The following is a 25918-nucleotide window of genomic DNA, read 5'->3' as shown; positions in this document are numbered from 1 at the left end:
TAACCTACAGACCATGTTTGCGAAGTCTTGATCCTCGAACCCTCTAGGTTGCTCCACATACACCGCCTCTTCTAAATCGCCATTGAGGAATGCAGAAACAATATCCATCTGAAAAATCGGCCACCCAAAAAAGGCAGCGAGGGCAAAAACTATCCGAATGGTCGCCATCCTCGCAGTCGGTGCAAAGGTCTCGTCATAGTCTCCACCAAGTTTTTGAGAGAAGCCCTTGGCAACTAGTCTTGCCTTGTGCTTGTCCAAAGAACCATCAGATTTTTACTTGGTCTTGTAGACCCATTTGACACCAATCACCTTCCGCTTGGCAGGCCGCAGAACTAACTCCCAAGTGTTGTTCTTGATGGAATCCAGTTCTTTTTACATGACCAACTTCCATTTTGGTTGTGAAAGGGTCTCCTCAACTGTCAAAGGATCTTTGTCCTTAGTCACTGTAGACATCAAAGCATAGTTCACTTGTAATAAAGTCCCATCTACCTCAGCAAATCAAAGTCGTTGAGATCGTCGTGTAGTATCCGGATTCACGCCAATCAAGTGGAAAATCTGAATTTGCTGAATCGCGCAAAGTCTCTAAGAGCCACTTCGGCAACTTGTCTGACTTACTCCCCAGGGAAGGAGCTACTAGTATATTTGGCTCTATGATGAGAACCACTGTTATCTGCATCATCCGGAATGAGTGCATTCTCCTACGAAGCTTGAGGGACAGGGGTAGGAGAAGAGGGCTCATCAAGAGGCAAACTAGTCTTGCTTGGTGGGCGTTGCCCTTTGTCATACATGTTCTGATAGATTTTGGAGCGTAGTTGGTTACTTCGTTAGTTGGAACAATTAGAGGGAGCAAGGAGTCTTGGATGTTAATCACATAACCTAGTGCAAAATGTAACAGACTTGGGCACCGCAAGTCTAGAATATGTCGCGACACGAGAGAGAGATTCACTGAAAATACTTCACAACTTTAAATCACAGTTCAATTCGAGAGGACACGGCCCGACGTAGTTTCGTGCCCCGAGGTATTGGCCCCAAAACCTGGCGCCCCTTATGGTATTTCTTTATCTTTTAAATCTTGAGCAAAGTACACGGGGACCTCCGCTCTTAGACTCTGCGTCCAGATGCCCTAAAGAGTGAGGCCCTTAGGGCTCTTTTATTCTTACAAGGGATGCCAAAAGTAGAGCCCCAAGAGCAGTAAACTCAAAAGCAAGGAGTTCCCAAAAGCAACTAGGTCCAAAAAACTGCAAAAAGTAGTCAATGCAATTTACGAAAATTTCCTACAACTGTCAGCGCAAAAAGCGGGACTGCCCGTATAGTCTGCTATGTCAGCATGTCAGCAGAAAATCTAGGGGACTGTCCATACAGCTGTCACGTCAGCATCAGTACTGCCTGCCACGTCATCTGTCCAGGTGGTCCTGTCACATCATTACTTTGTGACACAAAATGTATGTGAGGAGCAAAACTTTGGGATAAAGGGTTGTCCTCGTGCTGAAGGGTCATTTAGAGGAGAACATTGGCCTTCAATGTATAAGATGCATTGCCAAATATGTAGCTAAACTGAACTTAAGAAAGCATTGACAAACTCAAAAAAAGAAAAAGAATCAACAGATTATAAAAATTAAATTGCACTGCCGACTCGATAATATTATACGGGTGTCGTCCAATTGTCCAAGCGAGAGGACAATGTTTGTGTCAAGCTACAGAAAACCAACGTGAATAGTTAAACATTTCGTCTTGCAATGAAGTGCCACAGAGTGAAAATGCTAATTATACAGTGCACTTCATGCAGAAGTGCCATACAAAAGTATGGTCGAGAGTTGGCACTGTGGTTTCTCAAAAAATTATAAGAAACGAAAGCCGTGCCCTGCCCTGTAGGATTTATGTGTTGGACCAAGCAAATTCATAGGCATGGGGAATTGGATGCAAATAACAGACCTTGTAGTGTTGTCGAGCTGAAGTCGTGGTTGTGTAGTCGAAATGTCCATTGTTGTGAATATATGTGCTTTCTGTGACACACAAAACAATAGTTAACACAAAGACAAAAGATGCAGGAAAGACGCAAGCACAAGAAGTTCTGAGAAGTTTTTTCTAAAAAGCGGAATATTTTAAAGCAATTTCCGAGAAAAGCAGATGCTTTCCCGCGAGGAATCTGTGTTTGCATTGCATCTGTGCATGAGAACTGCATCCGCGCTTAATGCCATTGTCCGCACAAAACTAGAGGTAAACTCGCCGCCTTTGTCCGATCGAATAGTCTCCAACACTTGATTGCTTTCCTTCTCCACAAGAGAACGCCGATTCTTGAAGAGGGCAAATGCCTTGTACTTATGCTTTAGAGAGTATACCCAAGTTGTCACAAACTGCTGACGTGTCAAGTCAGTGAAGAGCAGAGTCAACCTTTAGATGAAGGCTGAGAGGTCTAAACCTTAAGAAGAACAAGCAACAGAAGAAGAAGTCCTACCAACTTATGGGACCCCGTCCGATGGGGCCCAAGTGACAAAGGACTAAAATAAAGCAGGACCCACACACACACAACCCGGATTTTTTGCTGACTGCTGACGTGGCAGAACTGTACGGATTTCCGCAAAACGCGCTGACAGTGCTGATGTGGCAGTTGTACGGAATTCCGATTTACGCTGGCAGCTTTTGGACTAAAAGCTTTTGAGTTTGAAGGCGTTTCATGTAAACTGCTTTTGGGGCCTAGTGTCTTTAAATATGAGGCCATGGGCTCATTCTCTGGCATGCTTCCTGGAGAAGGTGTAGAGTCTGGAGTACTGGCTTGTATTGTGTTGATGCAATATAAAGAAATACTGAAAGGGGCGCCAAGGTTTGGGGCCAATACTCTCTAGGGTGGAATTCCGTCACTCCGTGTCGCATGTCGTCTCTCTCTCTCTCTCTCTCTCTCTCAGTTCAATTGTTATTGAAGTGCTAAAAGTCTGTTCAGTCTGTTCTTTTCTATTGGCACGTGGTGCTCGTCTTATGACAGTGGTATCAGAGCATCAGTCGTGTGCTTTTTTGAAAGCATACCGGTCCTACAAAAGAGTAGACAGAGCTATTGGAATTTTACTTGAAGTATCTTCGGGTCCTGACCCTGGACTTATTAGCCACTCCCACCCTTTATACATCGCGCATCGAGCGCGCTCCCGTCTTCATCGCTCATGTCTTACAGGGCATAAGCCATTAAGATCACTTGCAATAGAAGGATCCAAGATTTGTTTCGAGTCAGTGTTTTTCTCAAAAGCAGTGCCCTGCAGATGTGGAAGTCTATAGCTACTAAGCCGCACACTCCAAGGACTTGGCAAGCTTTCAAGAAAATTTTTACCTGAAGTTATATGGTTTCTGACATTTTCTTTCGAAGTGCAACTTCTGACAGATGGGGTATCTTAAAATGCTTGCCATGGAAACCCTAGCAGATTATATCTTGAAATTTCTCGACATCTCTCAATAGATGTCTCTTCTCGAGTTGATAACCTTTGAGGTTCGGTGTAATTGCTGTTTTGGAACTACCATCGCTGCTAGAGGGACACTGTCTGTCCAAGAGCTGATGGACCATGCTGCGGTCGGCTACGACCTTATGGAAAGAACCTAACCCTAATTTTTGGTGCAGGTTTCAGGATGGAAAGTCAGTCGACTTTTCGAGCTCGACTGATGTCGAGATTCCTTTTTAAGTTTGAGTTCTGTTTGAGAACTTGTTTGGTAATCTTGTTTGAAATTTGTTTAAAATGGATGGTATCTGTTTTGAACCTGTCTTGGTGCCGATTTGAACTGTTTGACTCTAGTTTTAATACTGGTTTCATTGATTGGTGATTTTACTCCCGGGTGGAGAAGTAAGAAATACTGTTTTGGTATTGTTTGAACCTCGGAACGACGCAGGCCGATGCTTGGGGAGCGTTTCGTTGTATGTTTGAAAACCTCGGAACGACGCAGGCCGATGCCTGGGGAGCGTTTCGTTGTATGTTTGAAAACCTCGGAACGACGCAGGCCCATGTTTGGGAAGCGTTTCGTTGTATGCAAGAAAACCTCTGAACGACGCAGGCCGATGCTTGGGGAGCGTTTGGTTGTATGCTTAAACCTCCAAGCGATGCAGACTGCGGTTTGGGGAGCGTTTGGTTGTACAGTCCTCTGAGCTCATGGCCCGGACCTTTTTAGGTTATTTGCGGGGGGGAGTGACGAGGTAGTCGTTGAGTAGCTTCATACCGCAGACCGTTTGTCTCGGGGGAGTGCTCAACGGCGTTGTTTGTTGTGTCTTGTACATGCATATGTAAGCATTTGTGTTGCATTGTGATGTGCCAACTACTGAATATTCCTAACTGGATGAGATTGCCTGGGTATGTAATTTTAGTGCATCAAGACACCCGTGGAAGATCAGTGCGGTCTAGGTGTGATGGCTAATTTTACTACGCAAGCATATCAAGAGTTCCGAACTGGACAAAAGGAGAAGCCAACTCCTTGATCAAAAGAGCTGAAAGGAGAAGCCAACTCCTTGATCAAAAGAGCCGATAGGAGAAGCCAACTCCTTAACAAAAAAAATAGCAAACTGATTGTCCCTCGGAGATTTTTGAGCTAACTTGAGTTGTTTTGTAGATATGCATATGTAAGCATTTGTGTTGCATTGTGATGTGCCAACTACTGAATATTCCTAACTGGATGAGATTGCCTGGGTATGTAATTTTAGTGCATCAAGACACCCGTGGAAGATCAGTGCGGTCTAGGTGTGATGGCTAATTTTACTACGCAAGCATATCAAGAGTTCCGAACTGGACAAAAGGAGAAGCCAACTCCTTGATCAAAAGAGCTGAAAGGAGAAGCCAACTCCTTGATCAAAAGAGCCGATAGGAGAAGCCAACTCCTTAACAAAAAAAATAGCAAACTGATTGTCCCTCGGAGATTTTTGAGCTAACTTGAGTTGTTTTGTAGATATGCTGTAATCGCGGATGATTACTCTCTTTCAAGAAGGGGAGATGTCACAAACTGTTGACGTGTCAAGTCAGTGAAGAGTAGAGCCAACCTTTAGATCACGACCGAGGAGCCTAAACCCTAAGAAGAACAAGCAACAGAAGAAGAAGTCCTACCAACTTATGGGAGCCCATCCGATGGGGCCTAAGTGACATAAAGGTTAAAATAAAGTAGGACCCATACACACACAGCCCGGATTTTTTGCTGACTGTTGACGTGGCAGAATTGTACGGATTTCTGCAAAACGCGCTGATAGTGTTGACGTGGCAATTGTACGGAATTTCGTGATTTACGTTGGCAGCTTGGGGGCATTGCTTTTGGACCAAAAGCTTTTGAGTTTGAAGGCTTTTCATGTAAACTGCTTTTGGGGCCTAGGGCCTTTAAATATGAGGCCATGGGCTCATTCTCTGGCATGCTTCTTGGAGAAGGTGTAGAGTTTGGAGTACCGGCTTGTACTGTGTTGATGCAATATAAAGAAATACTGAAAGGGGCGCCAATACTCTCTGGGGTGGAATTCCGCCACTCCGTGTCGCGTGTCGTCTCTCTCTCTCTCTCTCTCTCTCTCTCTCTCTCTCTCTCAGTTCAATTGTTATTGAAGTGTTAAAAGTCTGTTCAATCCGTTCTTTTGGCACGTGGTGCCCGTCTTGTGACACAAGTAAAGTGGCTGAAATCATCTACCAGCAACATGAAATAGAGAGCCTTGCCGAAGGAAGGGGTCTGCATATGTCCACAAAGGTCAGTGTGAACCAAGTCCAAAACGGCAATGGATCGGCGTGTAGCAAGCCTTTGAATAGATTCTCGATGTTGCTTCCCACGAATGCAAGTAATGCATTTTCCATGCTTACTCCCAACATTTGGTAAGCTTGTAAGCATCTGCTCATGAAAAGCAAGTCGAAGTGCATCATTGTTCAAATGACCAAATTTGTAATGCCAAAGATCACCTGTGGGTATCCGTGTTGCTCAAGAAGGAGCATGGAGCTTGTAGAGTCCGTTCTCCACTGAGCCCCCTTTGACCTCTTTGTTGGATTGCTGATCCCGAATAGATACCACATCCTCTGTAAAAATCACCTCCATGCCAAGCTTGCACACCTCGTGCACAAACATAAGATGAAATCCCAGCTTTGGAGCATAAAGTACCTTGGAGGTATGCATGCCCCCTTTGTCGTTGGGAATCAATTCCATAGATCCTTCGCCGTGAATAGGAATTTTAGATTTGTCTCCAATAAAGATGGTACCACAGGGTCGAAAGATCCTTTGAAGGTGTCATGTGTCGTGAGGTACCACTATCCAAAATCCAATCACGATCATCTCGAGCCGCAAGACTCGACTCAACCTTCGATGTCCCTGGAGAGTCCTCTGAGGGGAGAATCTCCAAATGAACAAAGGCTGGTGACTGCACCATTGCCACCGAAGAAGTCGAAGCATCTCCAACTCCCTTTGGACACTTCCTCCAATAATGTCCCTTCTCACCGCAACTGTTGCAATGCTGTTCTGCCTTCAAGGCTTTCCGTTTGGCATCACTCTTCTTGTCTTTGGTGGTGTTGCTTTTCTTCTTACCCTTCTGCTTCTTGTTGTTGTTGTTGGAAGAACCGGTCAAGGCTTTGGAGCCTGACTTCTTTCCCGTATTGAACCGCTCCTCTTGGTCCAATACGATTGGAACAATCTCGTCCCAAGAGATAGTATTCAACCGGCCGCTTGTAATCAATGAAGAATAAGTTGGTGTACTGAGGAGGCAATTGGGCCAAAAGCTAGATGGCCATGTCCTCTGAACTAATAAGCTTTCCCATATGAAGTATCTCTTGTTGAAGCTCCTGCATCTTGTTGATGTGATCCACATAGAAGAGTGCTTCACATCTAGGGTCCTCAAGTGCACCTCAAGGACTATCTGCTTCATTGAAGAAACTCGATCTTAAAGTGAAGAAAGTCGATCCCAAATCAACTTTGCATTTTTCATCAATCATAGGTGGTTAATAACTGATGGTGTGCTGTTGAGGATATTGAAAGACCGGATTCGAGCATTGACATGCTCCCATAGATTCGCTCTCGCAGGGTTCTTTGGCTTTTGAAAGTTTCTTGAGACAAAACCTCCAAGCTCGTAAGAGTCGAAGAATGCCATCATTGTAGCTTTCCAAATGGCATAGTTGTCTCCATTCAATTGCCGATGTGAGGGAAAGGTAGGGAGGTAACTTGGTTGTTGATCACCTACGCCGGAGTAGCACTGGGACCAATCTTCCCACTCCTCATTGACGGGTGGTTCACCACCACTGCCGATAGCATCCCCATGATGTACTTCTTCATCACGGATTGAATTCATGTCAAAATTATCACTCCTCTCCATGATGCTAGAGAACTTGGGCATGTGATGAGGTTAGGTTGAGGTAGAAGAGAAAAAATCTACAAAATTGCCCACTACAGCCGAAATCATCCCCAAATGAGTGAAAAACGCAGAAAAAACAGCAAACCGTCTCTTTTCATCGCGAAAATTCAGTCCCAAAAACTCGCACAAATCACTGATCAGATTCAAGAGCACGTCATGGCTCTGATACCATGTCAAAGGTGTAATAGAAAAGGGTGATAAGGTGATGAACTTGTTTGCAACCGCGAGCAAACCACCTCTCCGGACCGGGCAGCCAATAGATCTCGGATCTATCGTGATGGATCTCCTCGTACTCAAGCTCCTAGCATGTACCACCCACGGAATGGGCACGCGAACTTACAGCAAGTAATGCCACACCGAGAGGGTGTGCACATGGCAAGGGGAAGGGGAGCACTAGCAAGGAAGAGAGATCGCAGAAGAAAACGCCAGAGAGAGCGAGAGAGAGATCGTTGGTGGACAGAAAACGCTAAAGAGAGGGTGAAGCCGCACACACAAAAGTTAAAACGCTAGAAGGAGAAAACGCTAGAGAGAGAGAGAGAGAGATTGATTGATTGATTGATTGATTTGCTATTTACGTCCTCGGGGGGCCAAAATGACCCATGGGACCCTCGAAAACTCTAAGCAAACTCCCCTTGCGGGGGTGTGTAGTGTGTAGCACCCTTTGCCTTTTCCATGAGTAGTGTGTGATGTTCTAGAATACTGGCTAGGTATATGCCTAGAGCTTTAGGAGATGGATCGGTTTTAGAGAGCAATTCCTCAAGAGTAGTGCATCCCCTTGTAAGCTGCTGAAAATCAGCGCGTATGTCGGTGTATGCGGGGCATTCTAGAGTCACATGTGTCTCATCCTCAATCTTTTGTAAACGGCATTGGGTGCATTCTCTTTGGCTTGCATCAATTTCAGCCGTCCTCCTGTCTCTACTTTCAGCGTGTGAGCTCTCATACGCATCATAGTGATGGCTCTTCTTGCTCGGTGACACATAGGAGTTCTTATGTGAACTTGTGTTTCTGACATTTTGTATGCCTCCCAATACTTTGTGTGTACATGTTTGCAGTAGTATTCAAATTTAGATCTGTGTGTAGCCGTCTTCCATTTGTTGTGGAGACTGTCTAGCGCTGTCAGCTCAAAAGTCAGCATACAATCTCCTTCTTTTCCTTCTTCGATAGGCATGTCTACATATGCTTCCACATTCCATCTTGCAAACCATCTCTTAATGTCTTGTACCAGACTTGAGGAGAGGATTTTGCTCTTGTTGGTTTTTTGTGGTGCACAACCAACTCCCCATGCCACTTGTGGTATTCGCTCTTCTCCGATTCGCTGTTGTAGCAGCAGACACAGATGGAGGATTTTACTCCGCAAAGGACTCGACGGAAGCCCCCTCGCCTGACCCCGTGGAACTCACCATCCGACTCACTCTTTCGCCGACAGAGCAAGCGAACTTAGAGATAGAGGTGGCGCGCCTTCAGGCCACCTCTGTTATTTGCAAGATTATCAGCACCAGACCTAGCAGAGGGGAGGTGCGAGATCTCCTCCAAGTCCGCCTTCAGGCCACCTTTGTTATCCACAAGATTATCGGCACCAGACCTAGCAGAGGGGAGGTGTGAGATCACCTCCAAGCCCGCCTTTTAGCATAGATCATCGACGTTAGCTTCTTGGGTGCGGCTACTAATAGATAGAGTTTGAGTCTTCCGAGATGTTGTCCAAGGTCATTGCGATGAGCCCCCTAGCCATCCGAGCAGCTAGAGCTCATTCTTGGCAGTGGCACCATGGATTTGGATCCGGCTACCGATGTTCTCGTTGAGGAGGTAGACCTTCCCATTTGAGTTTGCTTCCCGCTCCTTTCCAAGATTGGTTCAGAGATTGGGACTGTCCTGGAGACACCTCGCACGGAAGCTTCTGTAGTTGCCAAGGCAGTTAGCATACCTACATTATGCGTTTTGGTTCGTGACACCCACACCCTCCCGAAGGTCGTTCTACTACTTCGGGTGAGTGGTGGTTGGCTCCGCCAGAGTGTGGAGTACTCTGGCCTCATGAACCAATGCTTTATTTATCGACAGATGGGCCATCTAGCAAAGGCTTGTCCATGGAGGAGGCCCAGACCTTCGGCACAAACCCAACCCAGCCTCCTAGGGCTGGTCAGACAGAGATATAGGGAGCTCAAGCAAGTTCCTCCTCAAGCCTGGTGCCCAGGCAGAGGAGCGGTAGCAGCAGGTTCGTGGTCGTCGCTGCCATGGACCACCATGCCAGTTCGGCCCCCCTGGTGGTCGTCCTACACCAGGCCAGCAGTAGTGGGTTCCCACAGGGAACCGTTTTGACCCCTTGCAGCAAGACGAGGCCACAGTTCCACCCTCCATCTCAGCTTCGTCACCGACAACCTCTCCTCCCTCGTGCCCCCCACCCGCCTCCATCTGCTCCACCTCCCCCTGTTGTTGTCCCCTCCCCTCCCATTCCACCCACTAGCCCCCCTGCTTGCTCATCCTCTCCTCCTCCTGCCCCACAGCCACCTCAGGGGGCAGTACCTTCATCGTTTGCTAGGAGGTCTCTTGGCAACGCTTTTGCCACAAGCCGCTTGGCGAGAGAGGAGCAGACTTTCCTGCGGACCCCCCTTTTGGTGCAGACATCTCCCTTTGACACAGTCCCTCGAGGATTGACGAGTTTCGACATCCATCGCGGGTGGGGCGTCTTCGCCTACGACTTCACGTGATTCCTCGGCGACTCTTCACCAGACTTTGAGGCGGCTTGCTTTAGAGTCCATGTACTGTTTCTTGCAGCTAGAGGGATAGAGGCCCTGGACACAACGGTTGGTTTCTCTTTTCCTCTGGGTGGCAGGGACCAGTGTGAGTGGACTCTGGACTCCGTGATGAACTTGCTTCAGGCTCAGGCTCTTGAGTTCTCTCATCACACAAGAGACTTGGGAGTTACAGATTTGGTATAGACTTTGCGGCCGTTGGCCAAGTTCTTGGTGACACCTCCGGATAGTAGATACAGTAGGATGTAAACACACTGTGGTACACTTTTTTGTTGACATGCAGAGACTACCCTGCTATATATATATACATGAGCACTCTTGGACAAGGGAGGTAGCCGGACGGATGACTCGCTCTTCTTGGGTCTAGGGCTCACTCCGTGTCACCTGTCCGTGGGAGAAACTGGGACCAATTGAACCAATCCAGAGAGATGCCATAACTCCCTTATCACTCTTACAGAACAAATCCTTAGCGATGCTTTATGTCATTGTTGCTAAATTGGCTTTATCTTACAAAAACATAATTTTAAATGAATCATTGAAATTTTAAGTGAGAAGGTTTTTCTCACTGGAGACATCCAAGTACAGAGTATTCCTAGTGCGTCATTCAAAGTAATGACGGGTCCACTGTGAATAGGAATTACTGTAAGGCCACCAGGAACGGGTACTTCTGATGCGTCACATCGGATGGGTGACAGGGAGCATCGGGAAGCGGTATCCGACCATCTGGGATCGGACATCTCTAATGCGTCATAGGATGGGTGACATAGAGCATCACGAAGGAGATTGTATCGTAAGTTCGGTAGGAAAGGACTAGGTGATGGGTATTCCTGATGCGTCACAAGGTGGGTGACGGGTGCATCGGAAAGGGAATATCCATAGTTAGGAGGAAACTCCGAACTGTGTTAGAATTGTGCACAAGGAAAAGCAAGCACTTGAATGAAGCTGGGTTCAGAGGAAACTTTGAGGAAAAAACGGATGCTTTCTGAGAAAGCGGGATGCTTTTTGGGAACGCAGATGCTTTCCGCGAGGAATTCTATGTCTGCATAGCATTTGTGCATGTGGTTGTATCCGGGGACGCCTGGGAAGCGCTGTGAAAGCATTGTTTTTAACTTATAAGGTTTTATTGAGTTTTTGGGCAGGTTCAGACCATTTTTAAAAGTGATCGGCTGGCCACTTAATAAGTGGACAGCCATCTGATAAATAAGGCAACAGATCAGCCAACGTTCTCTCTCTCTCTCTCTCTCTCTCTCTCTCTCTCTCTCTCTCTCTCTCTTTTTCTGGCAAAAGAGCAAAAAATAAAAAAATAAAAAAAATCCGCCGTGATCTCTACGGGGGCAGCCAGCGCTCAGCTATTCTTGTCATGGCCAGGAGCTATAAAAGCGTCACACGCTCTCTCTCAGAGAAGGAGTTGCCAGCGTCAGCAAGAGGAGACTCTGCCGCAAGAAGACGCAAGTGATCGGGAGACTACGATGCACGGAGGTCGCTTTTTCCTACGCAAAGAGTGACAAGTATCAATTGTGGCTTCGCCATACGAATTGTTGTCCTGTGTTTGGAGGTGTACTACCCCTTCATGAGGGAGTAGGAGCAGAGGAAGGCATGAGCCTCGGCAGGAGAAAAGCGCTCTGTGGAACTAGAGCCAGATCAGCCCAAGGGTTTCGTACTCGAGTTTGGGAAGTAGATCCACGGATCCAAGAGTGGTAGACTCTTGAGATGGGATCCGGAAGTTGAATTTCCAAGGACTTCGTGTCCGGGAAAGCAGAGTTGTTCTGCGGGAAGAGGACTCGAGAACAGAGTCTGAAAAGAGTTGCAGGGATGCCATGCCCTGAATCTGGAAGGTGAGATTCGAAGGCAAGAACCTTGGTTCTCGAGGATTTGGATAAGGAACGGAAGATCCTTGGAATAGGGCTTTGCCCTAGGAATCGGAAGCCGAGGCTTCCAGGAACCATCAAGTCTTATTCTAGAACGAACGTGGTAATACGTTCGGTTCAAGTGCTTGTATAGACTTATCCTTAGTTATAAAGATACTATTACGAGGGGGGACCAGAAGATGCTGTGTCGATCTTCTCACTCTCTATCTCTCGTTCTCTCTCTATTTCTCTCTATATATCCTCTAGCTTCAGTATTAAGTGAAATTCTATTTATCCGAGTATATTCTATATTGCTATGTCACAAGACGGGCACCATGTGCCAATCGAAAAGAATAGACTGAACAACTTTAAGCACTTCAAATAACAACTGAACTGAGAGAGAGAGAGAGAGAGAGAGAGAGAGAGAGAGAGAGAGAGCACACACGACACGGAGTGGCGGAATTCCACCCTAGAGAGTATTGGCCCCAAACCTTTGCGCCCCTTTCGATATTTCTTTATATTGCATCAACACAGTACAAGCTGGTACTCCAAACTTTGCACCTTCTCACGGAATTATGCCAGAGAATGAGCCCATGGCCTCGTAAGGTAAAGGTGCCAGTAAATGTGCACCTAACAAAAAAGAGGTAATTTTGGGGGGATTTTTCTATTCAATGCAAATGTGAGATATGAAGATATATTTGGATTTGTCTTTTCAAGGCGCATTTTTCAAGACATACATTGATATTTTTAAGAAATTTGTGCAAGTTAGTATTTCAAAATTTTGAAAATTGACTCTAAAGGGGCACTTTTGTTCCAAAAGGTCACAAAAAGGTAGGCTCTCAACCAATCATCTTTTACGATTTTGTACTTTTACTGGCACAAGAAATGCTTACTAATGGGCCTCACACACTTTGGCCTTTCATGCAGGCCTCCTTGCTGGTACACTTACTCTATTTAAAGGCCCTTGGCCATTAAAAGCAGTTTACATGAAAAGCCTTCAAACTCAAAAGTATCTGGTCCAAAAGCAGATGCCCAAAAGCTGCCAGCGTAAATCACAGAAATTCGTACAACTGCCACGTTATCACTGTCAACGTGAAACGCGAAAATCCGTACAATGTGCCACGTTAGCAGTCGAGCGCTAAAACCGGGTTTTCCGTATAGCTTGTCAGCGTGAATTCCGCGAATCCGTACAGTTGCTAGGTCATCTCCTTCTACTGTTTGTGCTTCTTAGGGTTTAGGCCCCTCGGCCGGTAGCTCCGTTCTTGAGTGACTTGACACGTCAGCAGTTTGTGACATCCCCCCTTCTTGAAAGAAAGTAATTGTCCGCGATTACAGCATAGCTGCAAAACAACTCAAGTTAGCTCAAAAATTTCCGAGGGTCATTCCGAGGGACAATCAGTTTGATGTAACAAATTGCTGGCGTGTCAAAGCCTAAAGAATGGAGCCAACTTACAGATGCCGGTCGAGGGGCCTAAACCCTAAGAAGAACAAGTAACAGAAGAAGTCCTACCAACTTATGGGGATGCCGTCCGATGGGGCCCCAAGTAATATAAAGGATTAAAATAAAGCAGGACCTGCATACACGCAAAAAAACTGATGACGTGGCAGATTTTCAAAAATTGCGCTGGCATGATGACGTGGCAGGCTGTACGGTTTCCACATTTTGCGCTGGCTAATGACGTGGCAGCTATACGGATTTCCGTGATTTACGCTGACAGCTTTTTGGCTTTGCTTTTGGACCAGATGCTTTTGAGTTCGAAGGATTTTTTATTGTAAACTGCTTTTGGGGCCTAGGGCCTTTAAATATGAGGTTAGGGCTCATTCTCTGGCATGCTTCCTGGAGAAGGTGCAGAGTTTGGAGTACCGGCTTGTACTGCGTTGATGCAATATAAAGGAAATACCGAAAGGGGCGCCAAGGTTTGGGGCTAATATTCTCTGGGGTGGAATTCTGCCACTTCGTGTCGCGTGTCGTCTCTCTCTCTCTCTCTCTCTCTCTCTCTCTCTCTCAGTTCAGTTGTGAATGAAGTGTTAAAAGTGTGTTCAGTCTGTACTTTTCCATTGGCACATGGTGCTCGTCTTGTGACAATGGTATCAGAGCATCAGGCGTGTGCTTTTCTGAAAGCATACCGGTCCCACAAAAGAGCAGACAGAGCTTTATTCGAGGTATCTTCCCCCTCCAACCCGGACTTATTAGCCACTCCCACCCTTACTTCATCGCGCATCGGGCGCGCTCCCATCTTCACCGCTCATGTCTTACAGGGCATAAGCCAATTAAGATCACTTGCAAGAGAAGGATCCAGATTTGTTTCAAGTCACTGTTTGTCTCAGAAGTAGTGCCATGCAAATGCTGATGACTACAGCTACCAAGCAGCATACTCTAAGTACTTGGCAAGCTTTCAAGAAAAAAATTAAAATTGCCCGAAGTTATATGGTGTTTGACATCTTCCTTCGGAGTGCAACTTCTGGCAGAGTGGGGTATCCCGAAATGCTTGCCATGGAAACCCTAGCAGATTATAACTTGAAGTGTCTCGACATATCCTAGTAGATGTCTCTTCACGAGCAGACGACCTTGGGGGTCCGGTGCGATTGTTATGTCTTGGGACTACCATCGCCGCCAGACAAACACTGTCTGTCGAAGAGCTGATGGACCATGTTGTGGTTGTCTACGACCTTATGGAAGGAACCTAACCCTAATGTTTTATGCAGGTTTCAGGATGGAAAGTCAATCGACTTTTCGAGCTTGACTGATGTCGAGATTGCTTTTTAAGTTTCAAATCCGTTTGAGAACTTGCTTGGTGATCCTGTTTGGAATTTGTTTGAAATGGATGCTATCTTTTTAAACCTGTCTTGGTGCCGATTTGAATTGTTTGACTCTGGTTTGATACTGGTTTCAATGATTGGTGATTTTACTCCCGGGTGGAGTAGTGAGAAATTATGTTTGAGAATGCTTGTTCATACTCATGGCCCGGACCCTTGTGGTTATTTGCGGGGGGAGTATTGAATGATTGAAAAGTGTTGTTTTTTTTATACTCATGGCTCGGACCCTTGTGGTTATTTACGGGGGGAGTATTGTTGTCGTGACTCCCGGTCCGGACCTGGATGGTTATGTTGGAGGAGTATTAAGAAGTTTGAGTAGTGGTTACTCTTAGCACCTCCAAACGACGCAGGCTGCGGTCTGGGGGGGCGTTTGGTTGTAAAAGGCCTCTATATCTCCCGGCCCGGACCTTTTTAGGTTATGCGGGAGAAATGATGAGGGAGTCGTGGAATATCTCCCGGCCCGGACCTTGTTAGGTTATGCGGGAGGAGTGTTCATCGGCAACTTTATGTTTCTATATCTTGTAACATGCATATGTGAGCATTTGTGTTGCATTGTGATGTACCAATTATTAAATATTCCTAATTGGATGAGATTCCCTGGGTAATGTAATTTTAGTGCATCAAGACACCCGTGGAAGATCAGTACGGTCTGGGTGTGATGGCTAATTTTACTACGCCTGAATATCAAGAGTTCCGATCTGGACGAAAGGAGAAGCTAACTCCTTGATCAAAACAGCCGAAAGGAAAAGCTAACTCCTTGATCAAAAGAGCACAAAGGAGAAGCTAACTCCTTAATAAAAAGAGCAAATTGATTGTCCCACGGAAATTTTTGAGCTAACTTGAGTTGTTTTGCAAATGCAAAAATCGCGGACGATTACTCTCGTTCAAGAAGGGGAGATGTAACAAATTGTTGACGTGTCAAAGCCTAAAGAATGGAGCCAACTTACAGATGCCGACTGAGGGGCTTAAACCCTAAGAAGAACAAGTAACAGAAGAAGAAGTCCTACCAACTTGTGGGGACGCCGTCCGATGGGGCCCCAAGTGATATAAAGGATTAAAATAAAGCAGGACCTGCACACATGCAAAAACTAATGACGTGGCAGATTTCCGAAAATTGCGTTGGCATGATGACGTGGCAGGCTGTACGGTTTCCGCGTTTTGCGCTGGCTGATGACGTGGCAGCTGTACGGATTTCCGTGATTTACGTTGGCAGCTTTTTGGCTTTGCTTTTGGACCAGATGCTTTTGAGTTTGAAGGCTTTTTACTGTAAATTGCTTTTGGGGCCTAGGGCCTTTAAATATGAGGTTAGGACTCATTCTCTGGCATGCTTCCTGGAGAAGGTGCAGAGTCTGGAGTATCGACTTGTACTGTGTTGATGCAATATAAGAAATACCGAAAGGGACGCCAAGGTTTGGGGCTAATACTCTCTGGGATGGAATTTCGCCACTCCGTGTCGCGTGTCGCTTCTCTCTCTCTCTCTCTCTCAGTTCTGTTGTGAATGAAGTGCTAAAAGTCTGTTCAGTCTGTTCTTTTCTATTGGCACGTGGTGCCCGTCTTGTGACAATTGCTCTTTTTTTTAATTAAGGAGTTGGCTTTTCCTTTCGTCCAGATCGGAACTCTTGATATTCCGGCGTAGTAAAATTAGCCATCACACCTAGATGGCACTGATCTTCCACGGGTGTCTTGATGCGCTAAAATTACATACCTAGGCAATCTCATCCAATTAGGAATATTCAGTGGTTGGCACATCACAATGCAACACAAATGCTCACATATGCATGTTACAAGACATAGAAACATAAAGTCGCCAATGAACACGTCTCCCGCATAACCTAACAAGGTCCGGGCCGGGAGATATTCAAACACTCCCTCATCACTCCTCCGGTAAAACCTAAAAAGGTATGTGGCCGGGAGATATAAAGGCCTTTTACAACCAAACGGTCCCTCGCCGCAGCCTGTTTGGAGGTGCTGAGAGTAACCACTGCTCAGACTTCTTAATACTCCTCCCGCATAACCATCCAAGTCTGGACCGGGAATAACAACAACAATACTTTTCTAGCATACAACGAAATGCTCCCCAGACATCCTGTTTGCGTCATTCCGAGGTTCAAACATCATCAAAATAGCATTTCTCACTACTACACCCGGGAGTAAAAATCACCAATCATTGAAACCAGTATTAAAACCAAAGTCAAACAATTCAAATCAGCACCAAGACAGGTTCAAAACAGATACCATGAATTTCAAACAAATTTCAAGTAGGATCACCAAACAAGTTCTCAAACAAAAGTCAAACTTAAAAGCAATCTCGACATCAGTCGAGCTCGAAAAGTCGACTGACTTTCCATCCTGTAACCTGCACCAATAATTAGGGTTAGATTCCTTCCATAAGGTCATAGCCGAGCACAACATGGTCCATCAACTCTTGGACAGACAGTGTTTCTCTACCAGAGATGGCAGTCCCAAGACAACAAAATCGCACTGGACCTCCAAGGTTATCAGCTCTAGAAGAGACATCTACTCTGAGAGATGTCGAGAAATTTCAAGTTACAATTTGTTAGGGTTTCCATGGCAAGCATTTCAGGATACCCCACTTTGCCAAAAGTTGCACTCCGAAGGAAGATGTTAGAAACCATATAACTTCGGGCAAAATTTTTCTTGAAAGCTTGCCAAGTCCTTGGAGTGTGCGGCTTGGTAGCTATAGACATCAACATCTGCATGGCACTGCTTTTGAGAAAAACAGTGACTCGAAACAAATCTTGGGTCCTTATCTTGCAAGTGATCTTTTTGTCTATGCCGTGTAAAACATGAGCGGTGAAGACGGGAGCGCGCCCAATGCGCGATGAAGCAAGGGTGGGAGTGCCTAGTAAGTCCGGGTCGGGACTCGAAGATACTTCAAATAAATTTCCAGTAGTCTCTTGTTTGCTGTGCCTGCTCTTTTGTAGGACCGGTATGCTTTCAGAAAAGCACACGCCTGATGCTCTAATACCACTGTCACAAGACGGGCACCACATGCCAATAGAAAAGAACAGACTGAACAACTTTAAGCACTTCAAATAACAACTGAACTGAGAGAGACAGAGCACATGCGACACAGAGTGGCGGAATTCCATCCCAGAGAGTATTGGCCCCAAACCTTGGCACCCCTTTCGGTATTTTTTTATATTGCATCAACACAGTACAAGCTGGTACTCCACCTTCTCCAGGAATTATGCCAGAGAATGAGCCCATGGCCTCATATTTAAAGGCCCTTGGCCATTAAAAGCAGTTTACATGAAAAGCCTTCAAACTCAAAAGCATCTGGTCCAAAAGCAGATGCCCAAAAGCTGCCAGCGTAAATCCGGAAATCCGTACAACTGCCACGTTATCAGTGTCAGCATGAAACGTGGAAATCCGTGCAGCGTGCTGCGTCAGCAGCCCAACGCGAAAACTGGGTTTTCCGTACAGCCTGTCAGTGTGAATTCTGCGAATCCGTACAACTGCCAGGTCATCTCCTTCTATTGCTTCTGCTTCTTAGGGTTTAGGCCCCTCGGCCGGTAGCTCCGTTCTTCAGTGACTTGACACGTCAGCAGTTTGTGACATGCTATGCGCTCCCGTTTGTGACAGTCACCCATCTGTGACACATCAGAAATGCTCATTCTGGATGGTCGAGTAGTCCTTGTAGATGCTCTGAGTCACCCATCCGCTGCGACGTGTTGGAAGTATTGATTTCCAGGTGGCCTATCAGATATATTCCTATTTCCTATCACAGTGCTCTAGTCGTTTCCCTGGAATGGTGCACTAGAAATACCTGTTCTTGGATGGCTCAAGGGATATTCTGTCTGTGATGCTCTCACGTCCCTGATGACACATCTAGAATATTCCCTTATTGTGGATTCCCGTTTTAGAAAACGAGGCTACAAATCCTTTGGTTCATGTTTCAAGGTCTTGAATACTGCCAGATCCTAGAGTTCGGAACCAAGTTAAGGCCTTGCCCTCCACTCTCACTAGGACCAAATGAGGGACATACTGCTCATACTTTGACTAGACTATCATTGGCGTGGCCACACATTCTCTGGGCATGTCGAAGCCTTTGGACTCTTGCTTTAGGCTGGTGGTGGTTTCACTTTTACTACAGCTAGGGGATGCATGCATTAATTTGGACTGCTGGAGCCTTAAGCGTTTTGTTGAGGTATTCATCAGATTAAAAAGCATGAACGGAGGAGCCTACAGTCATCAGTTTTATTAAATAATGAGCTATGTTTCAATGTGCTTCGTGATATTTTCCGGGAGAGAGAAGCTTCTAACGTGTTGGAAACAGTTCAGCCAAATTTAGTGCCAACTATTTTGTCTTTTACTTTGTAACAGATACAGAGAAGTTTTATACTGATGTACAAGAAAAAATCCTTGCATCGTATGGAAAGACTTTTGATTGGTCGCTGAAAGCAAAAATGATGGGCAAGAAAGCCTTGGAAGCGGGCAAGATTTTCGTGAGTGAGACAGGTCTTGATGGCATTCTAACTCCTGAGGAATTCATACGTCAGCGAGAAATCATGCTTCATTCTTTATTCCCTGAAAGCAAACTGCTACCTGGTGAGAGCTTGTTCTAAGATCGACGTACTGCGAGAGGTATACTAATTAGTGTTACATTGAAGATGTTCTAACCTATTTTGAAGGACCTATTTTGAAGGTGTCGAGCGTCTGATCAGGCATCTTCATACCCACCAGGTGCCCATGGCAGTTGCAACAAGGTGAGCATGCTTCTTGCTTTAGAATGCTACCTTTATCCGCTTAGCTTTTGAAAGGTGTCATTTTTGAGAATGTCCTCCTTGCTATTGCATTGTGCAGCTCTCACAAACGTCATACTGAGCTTAAAACAATGAGACATAAAGAGCTTTTCTCCTTCATGCATCATATGGTTGTAGGTGATGATATTGAAGTAAAGCATGGCAAACCTGCGCCTGATATTTTCGTAGTAGCCGCCAGCAGGTTTGAGGTGGGTCTAGTAATTGTCATCGGTTTCTTAGTTTTGTGATAAGAAAAAGTGTGGTTTAACCAGTTTCTTTTGGATTGAAACAACTCTCTTAGGATGTGCCGGACTCTCATAAGAATGTCTTAGTTTTTGAAGATGCACCTACTGGTGTAGCTGCTGCACGAAGTGCTGGAATGTAAGTTGCTGCCAATTCTTAATGCATCATGTGTGTGTATATGTGTGTATTCGATATGCGCACCTGTGTTTAGTAATGCCCCAACTTACGGTTTAAAGCTGCTCTCTAAGAAAGCTAGGTCCCATTTAGTCTCTAGGACTGTTGAAATTCAGAGCATTCTTTTCACTATTTGACATACAGATGTCGACCCTTCACACTGAATGCCATATGCACGTTGCTTTAAAATGTATGGAATGCGTGCTCTCATTCAAGTTAGGTAGTTGCGCCTCTATAGCAGCGATCCAGCTTGGCTCCCACTCCCCTTGGATGTGAGGCGGGGTTTTGCGGCACGTGGGAAGATACCCCCCTTGCAAGTTCAAGAGTCTTAAGCATCATACCCTACTTGAGTGCTCAGCTTTGGATCACATTCGAGCTTGGATCCCTCATATTTTCAGCATGGACCACTCCCACTCCCTACATACCCTCCTCTTTTAACGACTCCATGGACTCTCAATCGCCATTCTCATATCCAGTCCTCAGAAGCCTTCTAAGAAAATAAAGCTTTGGCCTTTTGGTTTGAACTAAATTCTAGAAAAAAACTTGCTTGATGGATGGATGCACTGAACTGGATGTCTTGCATGCAGGTCTGTAGTGATGGTTCCGGATCCCAACTTGGATCGATCTCTATGTGAGGGTGCAGATCAGATTCTAGGTTCGATTTTGGATTTTGAACCATCCTATTGGGGTCTCCCTGAATTTCAATCTTGAAGATATCACCCCCACCCTACTATCCATCTCTTCATTGGCTGTGTCAGTCATTGATGATTCTTATACGCATGGTGTGATATCGTCGGATCATTTTGTGTTCATTTGTTTTGAACCTTGTAAATCCTTTGTTGGCACTTTGATTGCCAAGTCTCTATCCAGGCATTTGGTGGTTCTTGAGATGCATTGTGGATTGGGACTACTCTAATACAGTAAAGGCTGCCATGGTGTGCAGGTGTCGCACACATTGAGACGTGCAACTTTTGTATAGGAAATGTGTTAATTCTAATCCTTTAAGGGGACACACAAAGACTGAAAGAGTGTTAAAAAGTTTCAGTATCTTAAGTTCTTTTTTTCCACACATCCCAGAAAGTCATGATGATCCTCAAGTGATTGGTAAGGTTTATCTTCAAGAGAGAACCAATTTGGGTGTCTCTGTCTATTGTTAAAGTTGGATTTGTGAATGTCTCATGCAACAAAGATTCATACTCGTTTGTATCTACGGTTCATAAACTCATCAAAATTATGTTTTCTTTGATAGTGTGCTGGAATTTTTGTATGATTTGGGTATAAAATTGAATTGACATTTAATTCAGTTGTCCAGGCGTATAAGCAGCCATGTTTTGAAACATAGATCCACTCCCGAAATACCCAAGGTGTATCGTAGGTGGTGGAGATACCTGATGCATAGCTTGGAAGGTAGTTCCCTATCCATTTAAACCAACATTTTTACTTTTAAAGTTGGCTAGCTGAATTGGAATAGCCTGAGGAATTGGCGTCCTGGCCACCAGTTCGTGGATAGAAAAAGTTTGCCTTGGAGTTCCAACTGACTCCGCAGCATGCGAATGCTTCCTCCTTGTTGAGACAGTAGGAAGCTGGGCTTGAGCTTCAATGGGCTCTACTGGATGAGAAAGTTGCCTTGCTTGCTGTGACACTGGTGGAGCTTGCAGAAACTCCATTAACCTTGGATTCTGTACAACCAAGTAAACACATTCATAGCAACAACCAACTTTGTCTTGAACGCATCCTCCTCCAGTTGTTGAGTCATTATCGTAGAATGTGTTTTTGCATGTAGTTTTATTATTTCAGGTGAGTAGAATGTGGACTCCAAAAGTTATGTGCACTTTCACTTTGGTGGTGTGAGTAGAATGTGGACTCCAAAAGTAGAATGTGGACTCCAAAAGTTATGTGCACTTTCACTTTGGTGGTGTGAAATAGACATGAACTACATGTGGACAATGCAAGCTATGCGCATTGTACTTTTGGTGTCGCGAACTATAGATTGAACTCCATGAAAATCCGAATCATTCTAGGTGAACGAGGGTTGCGGAAGAAATCATTACAATGCTACTAACAAGTTGCATGCGGTAGTGTAGTGGTCAAGGATTAGCCCTTGGATTGGGACTTAAAACTCCACCCATCCCCTATTTTTTCTTGCAAAAGGATCTGATGATTTATAATCAATGATAATTTGGGACCATAGATCTCCTCCTAAAAAGATCTACCTAATCGTGCCATCCACCTCCTCATTGGCCAACTCAGCCACCATTGATCATTTTGAGGGGTATCGTGTTTGATAATTGGATAATTTTGTGTTGATTTTAAACCTCGCAAAACCTTGGCTCACACTTTTGCTTGCCATATCTCTATGTAGATCCTTAGTCGTTGTTGAGATGCATTATGACTTGTGACTACACCAATATAGGAATGGTTGCTATGTTGTGTGGGTGTCACACATATTCACTAGTGGTAGTGGCACCAATTGGTACGTATTCCATCACTAGAGAACTTCAAAGAAGAGAAATTAGAGAGGTAATTAGTACAACGTCTAAATGTGATAATAGAGGAAGATTGATCGGCGATGTTGCAAGCAAGGACAGGGCTCACAAGATCTACCTTAGGGAGAATGCAAATGCCTAAGATCTACTTAGCTTAGGGAGTGCTAATAAAGGATATGATATGGCATATTAGTGCAGGTTAGGGTGGATAGATTAAAGTGCCATGATCAGAATAGGGTTATTCAAGAGCTTAATTATACACTCAATACCAAAGGATATGGCTACAAATGGTACCGTCAGTATTCTCACATCAGTTTGTGTGTAAGAAGCAATCTTATGTAGAGCTAGAGACAAAACAAAAGGTGTCACACATGCACAATGCAAGGAAGGTGGCACATTTAAAGTCTTCCACCTTATAAGTTGCTTAATCTTTCCACATCGCATTCCACATAGCACATGGGTTATGTCTACAAAGCTTACACATAAGCACACGACATGGAGGGGGTTAACACGAGATGCGATAAAGTCCCCATCCCAACACTATGGGCTCAAAGAAACATTACATATATGTACTTAACTTTGATAAAGTGTCTTGAGACCGAAAAGTGTCTTGTTATAGACACACATATATCCGTACTAGAAAGGCCTAAAAGGAAGAGTTTTCACCAATTGTACTCATTTATGTTCTCTTGAGAGAGTAATAAAGTACTCTTAGTTCACTTTCCGTGTTTTTTGTGTGGAATTTTTGTCTTGATTAATTTATCATCGATATGATTGCGATGTGTATTGCAAAGTGGTTTTGGATAGCTACTTAATCTCTATAATCAAAGATTATTTTTCCATTAAATTAGTTGCAAATATTACGTGAGTGCTTGTGGTTTTGGCTAGCTACTTAATTTTCTATAATTAAAGATTATTTTCCCATTAAATTAGTTGGAAATATTACGTGAGTGCTTGTGGTGGGAGCCATCCCTAGCAAAGAAACAAATCCTTTTTGGTTCTTAGATCGAATCACTTACAAACATAGTCACATTTGGCTATAAATGGCAAGTTGGTGGACTCAAATGGAGTCATCAATCTTACTACAGTCCTTCCGAACAAGCTTCGCGTTACCACACATCACCAACCGGCTAGCCTACATCGACGACAGCTTTTGGCTAACTTGCTTGTTCCCATAGAGTGATTGCTCAACCATGTTTACCATATACATGTGGTAGTGATGTGTGAACACACTAGGACCGCAGGGGCATTTTTTCCCTCTTTAGGAGGTTTTTCCCCCTCCCGTGCATTGTATATACGCCCATCACTGTAGGGCTATCCATCTTTCCATTGCACACTAAGTAATACACTCTCAGTTGTGTGCCTTGAGTTTCCTTAGTCTTCTCCAAGTTGTGTGCATTTCCTTGCAACCCTAATTCCAACAATTGGTATCAGAGCAGGTTGCATCCTCCAACGCTTAGTCACCAGCAGCTTCAGCACACACCTGCTCCCTTTCTCCGATTTCTGTGAGCTTTGGCAAGCGTTCGCAGGTCGACAAAAATTTTGCACAAGCTCGTAGAGCTTAGTCTGCTCAGATTTTTGATTCGAGCTCATTTCGACCTCCATTTCCAGTACAGCCAAGTCTGCATATGCAATTTCATCATTTTGTGCAGAATTTTTGTCAGCGCCAATTACTACATAATAGGTCCCATACAGTCTGCTGTGGGTTGTGCTATATAGCTCGTGTTTTTCTCACTCAGTTTCTCCTCATTTCGGGTAGTTTTCACATCAAGTGTAGGCATTTTCCATGGCTGACAACAACACAAATGTGTTCAAGATGTTTGCTACTGAGGACAGATTGGATGGGGACAATTACCCTATGTGGGCTTACATGATGCAACATGTTCTTGTGTCAAAGGGTGTCTGGAATATTGTGCAGGGCATTGATGTACGTCCTAGTTCTGAGGATGTAGGCAATGTTGAGGATGTTGCAGGTCTTTCTGTAAGGATTGCTGCTATTAGAGTTGTTTTGCCTACGACAGAACAAGCTCGTTGGGATGTAAAGGATGCGCAGGCTCATGCATTGATTGCGTTGTCTGTGAAGCGCACCATTACTCTTCACATTTGTTCAACAAAATTTGCAAAACAGGCTTGGGATATTCCAACAGGTCTTTATGCAAGCCGCAATGAGGCTAAAATTGCTTTGTTGCGTAAAGAGCTGGAATCGAAGATTATGCATGAGGAAGATGATATGGACGCTTTCCTTGCTGGTGTCAAGGATATCAATGAGCAACTTATTTCTGCAGTTTATGTCATTTCAGACAGTTCCCTTGTGCAGACTGTTCTTGTTGCCTAACCAGATTCTTACCAGACTTTTGCTAGTACTTGGAGACTTATGACCCAAGGAAACCCTGAAGTTGTCAAGTTTGATGCATTACGCACATTGCTGTTGCAAGAGTCACTTTCCCAAAAAAAACAGGACTAGGCAGCGTGCAGTTGAACATGCTTTTATTGCTTCTCAAAGAAAGCGTGGTAACAGTAATGCAGCCACTTCTTATGGTTCTACTACGAGTGGCAATACTTTTGTTGCTAATGCTTTTGCTGGCAGCAATTCATCTGGAAATTCTAATGATAAGGGCAAAAAGAAGATGCGTTGCCATTATTGTAAAGCTAATGATCACTTGATCAAGCAGTGTCCTAAGTTGAAGGCCAAAGAGGCCAAGAAGAAAGAGGGTGGTTCTACTGCAAGTGCTGGTTCCACTACAAATGCACCTTTGCTGAAACCGGGAAGCACACATTTAGAGAATGCCAAGTAAAAGGGAAGGAGCCTATGTATTTGTTACGCTTTGAGAGCCGAATGAAAGATTATGGATACAAGAGATGAAAAACCCAATACAAAAAGTCGCCTTTCAATTTATCATGACGTGCAGTCTGCCAGAATCATTCGCTATTGTTCTATTGGTGCCATTGTTGAGTCTTCTGTGAAAGGAGATTGTGATGCTGATGTTGATGCAGAATGGGCTTTTAGTGCAGAGTGCATCTACAATCCTGTTGTCCATGATGCATGCATGTCAGTTGCTGCAGATTCACATGTGTGGTATTTTGATAGTGGTGCTACAAAGCACATTACCTCACATCGTGAATTGTTCACCTCTCTCGAGTCTGTCCCTCATGGGAATTCAGTCACTTCTGCCAACAATGCCTCTTATCCGGTTCAAGCGGTTGGAAAGATTGTGCTTACTATTGCAAATGGCAGTTCTTTCACACTTCTTGATGCACTTTACGTACCTGGGATCAAGAAGAATCTTTTGTCTGTATGTGCACTTGCTAGACTTGGACTTGTAGTCAAATTTGTGGATGATAGATGTACAGTTCATGATCTCAGTTTTGGTGATGAAATTGTTGCATCTGACCTTTTGTGATGTGGGCTGTATAAGCTCACTTTGTATGACAAGTGTGGACAAAATTTTGCAAATGCAGTTTCAGATTCAAGGGCTGTTTCAGATGAAAAAATGTGGCATGCACGTTTTGG

At 44.8% G+C, this 25918-nt stretch overlaps 1 protein-coding gene across 2 annotated transcripts in view; it reads left to right on the top strand.

The window, feature by feature from the left end:
• Positions 1 to 20968, top strand: part of GS1 (Haloacid dehalogenase-like hydrolase (HAD) superfamily protein) — a 43663-nt gene extending 22695 nt beyond the window's left edge. For both annotated transcript variants that reach the window (XM_086485242.1, XM_086485241.1), the window contains 5 exons: positions 19086 to 19310; positions 19408 to 19468; positions 19566 to 19713; positions 19806 to 19885; positions 20509 to 20968. In XM_086485242.1, the coding sequence (XP_086341368.1) occupies positions 19086 to 19310; positions 19408 to 19468; positions 19566 to 19713; positions 19806 to 19885; positions 20509 to 20632 (638 nt within the window). In that variant the 3' untranslated portion in view covers positions 20633 to 20968. The remainder of the gene's footprint in view (positions 1 to 19085; positions 19311 to 19407; positions 19469 to 19565; positions 19714 to 19805; positions 19886 to 20508) is intronic.
• Positions 20969 to 25918: the final 4950 nt, after the last annotated feature.

This window comes from Adiantum capillus-veneris, chromosome 16 (genome assembly GCF_014529385.1).
Source record: "Adiantum capillus-veneris isolate H3 chromosome 16, ASM1452938v2, whole genome shotgun sequence".
Lineage (NCBI taxonomy): Eukaryota > Viridiplantae > Streptophyta > Polypodiopsida > Polypodiales > Pteridaceae > Adiantum > Adiantum capillus-veneris.
This window is presented reverse-complemented; position numbering and strand designations above follow the sequence as displayed.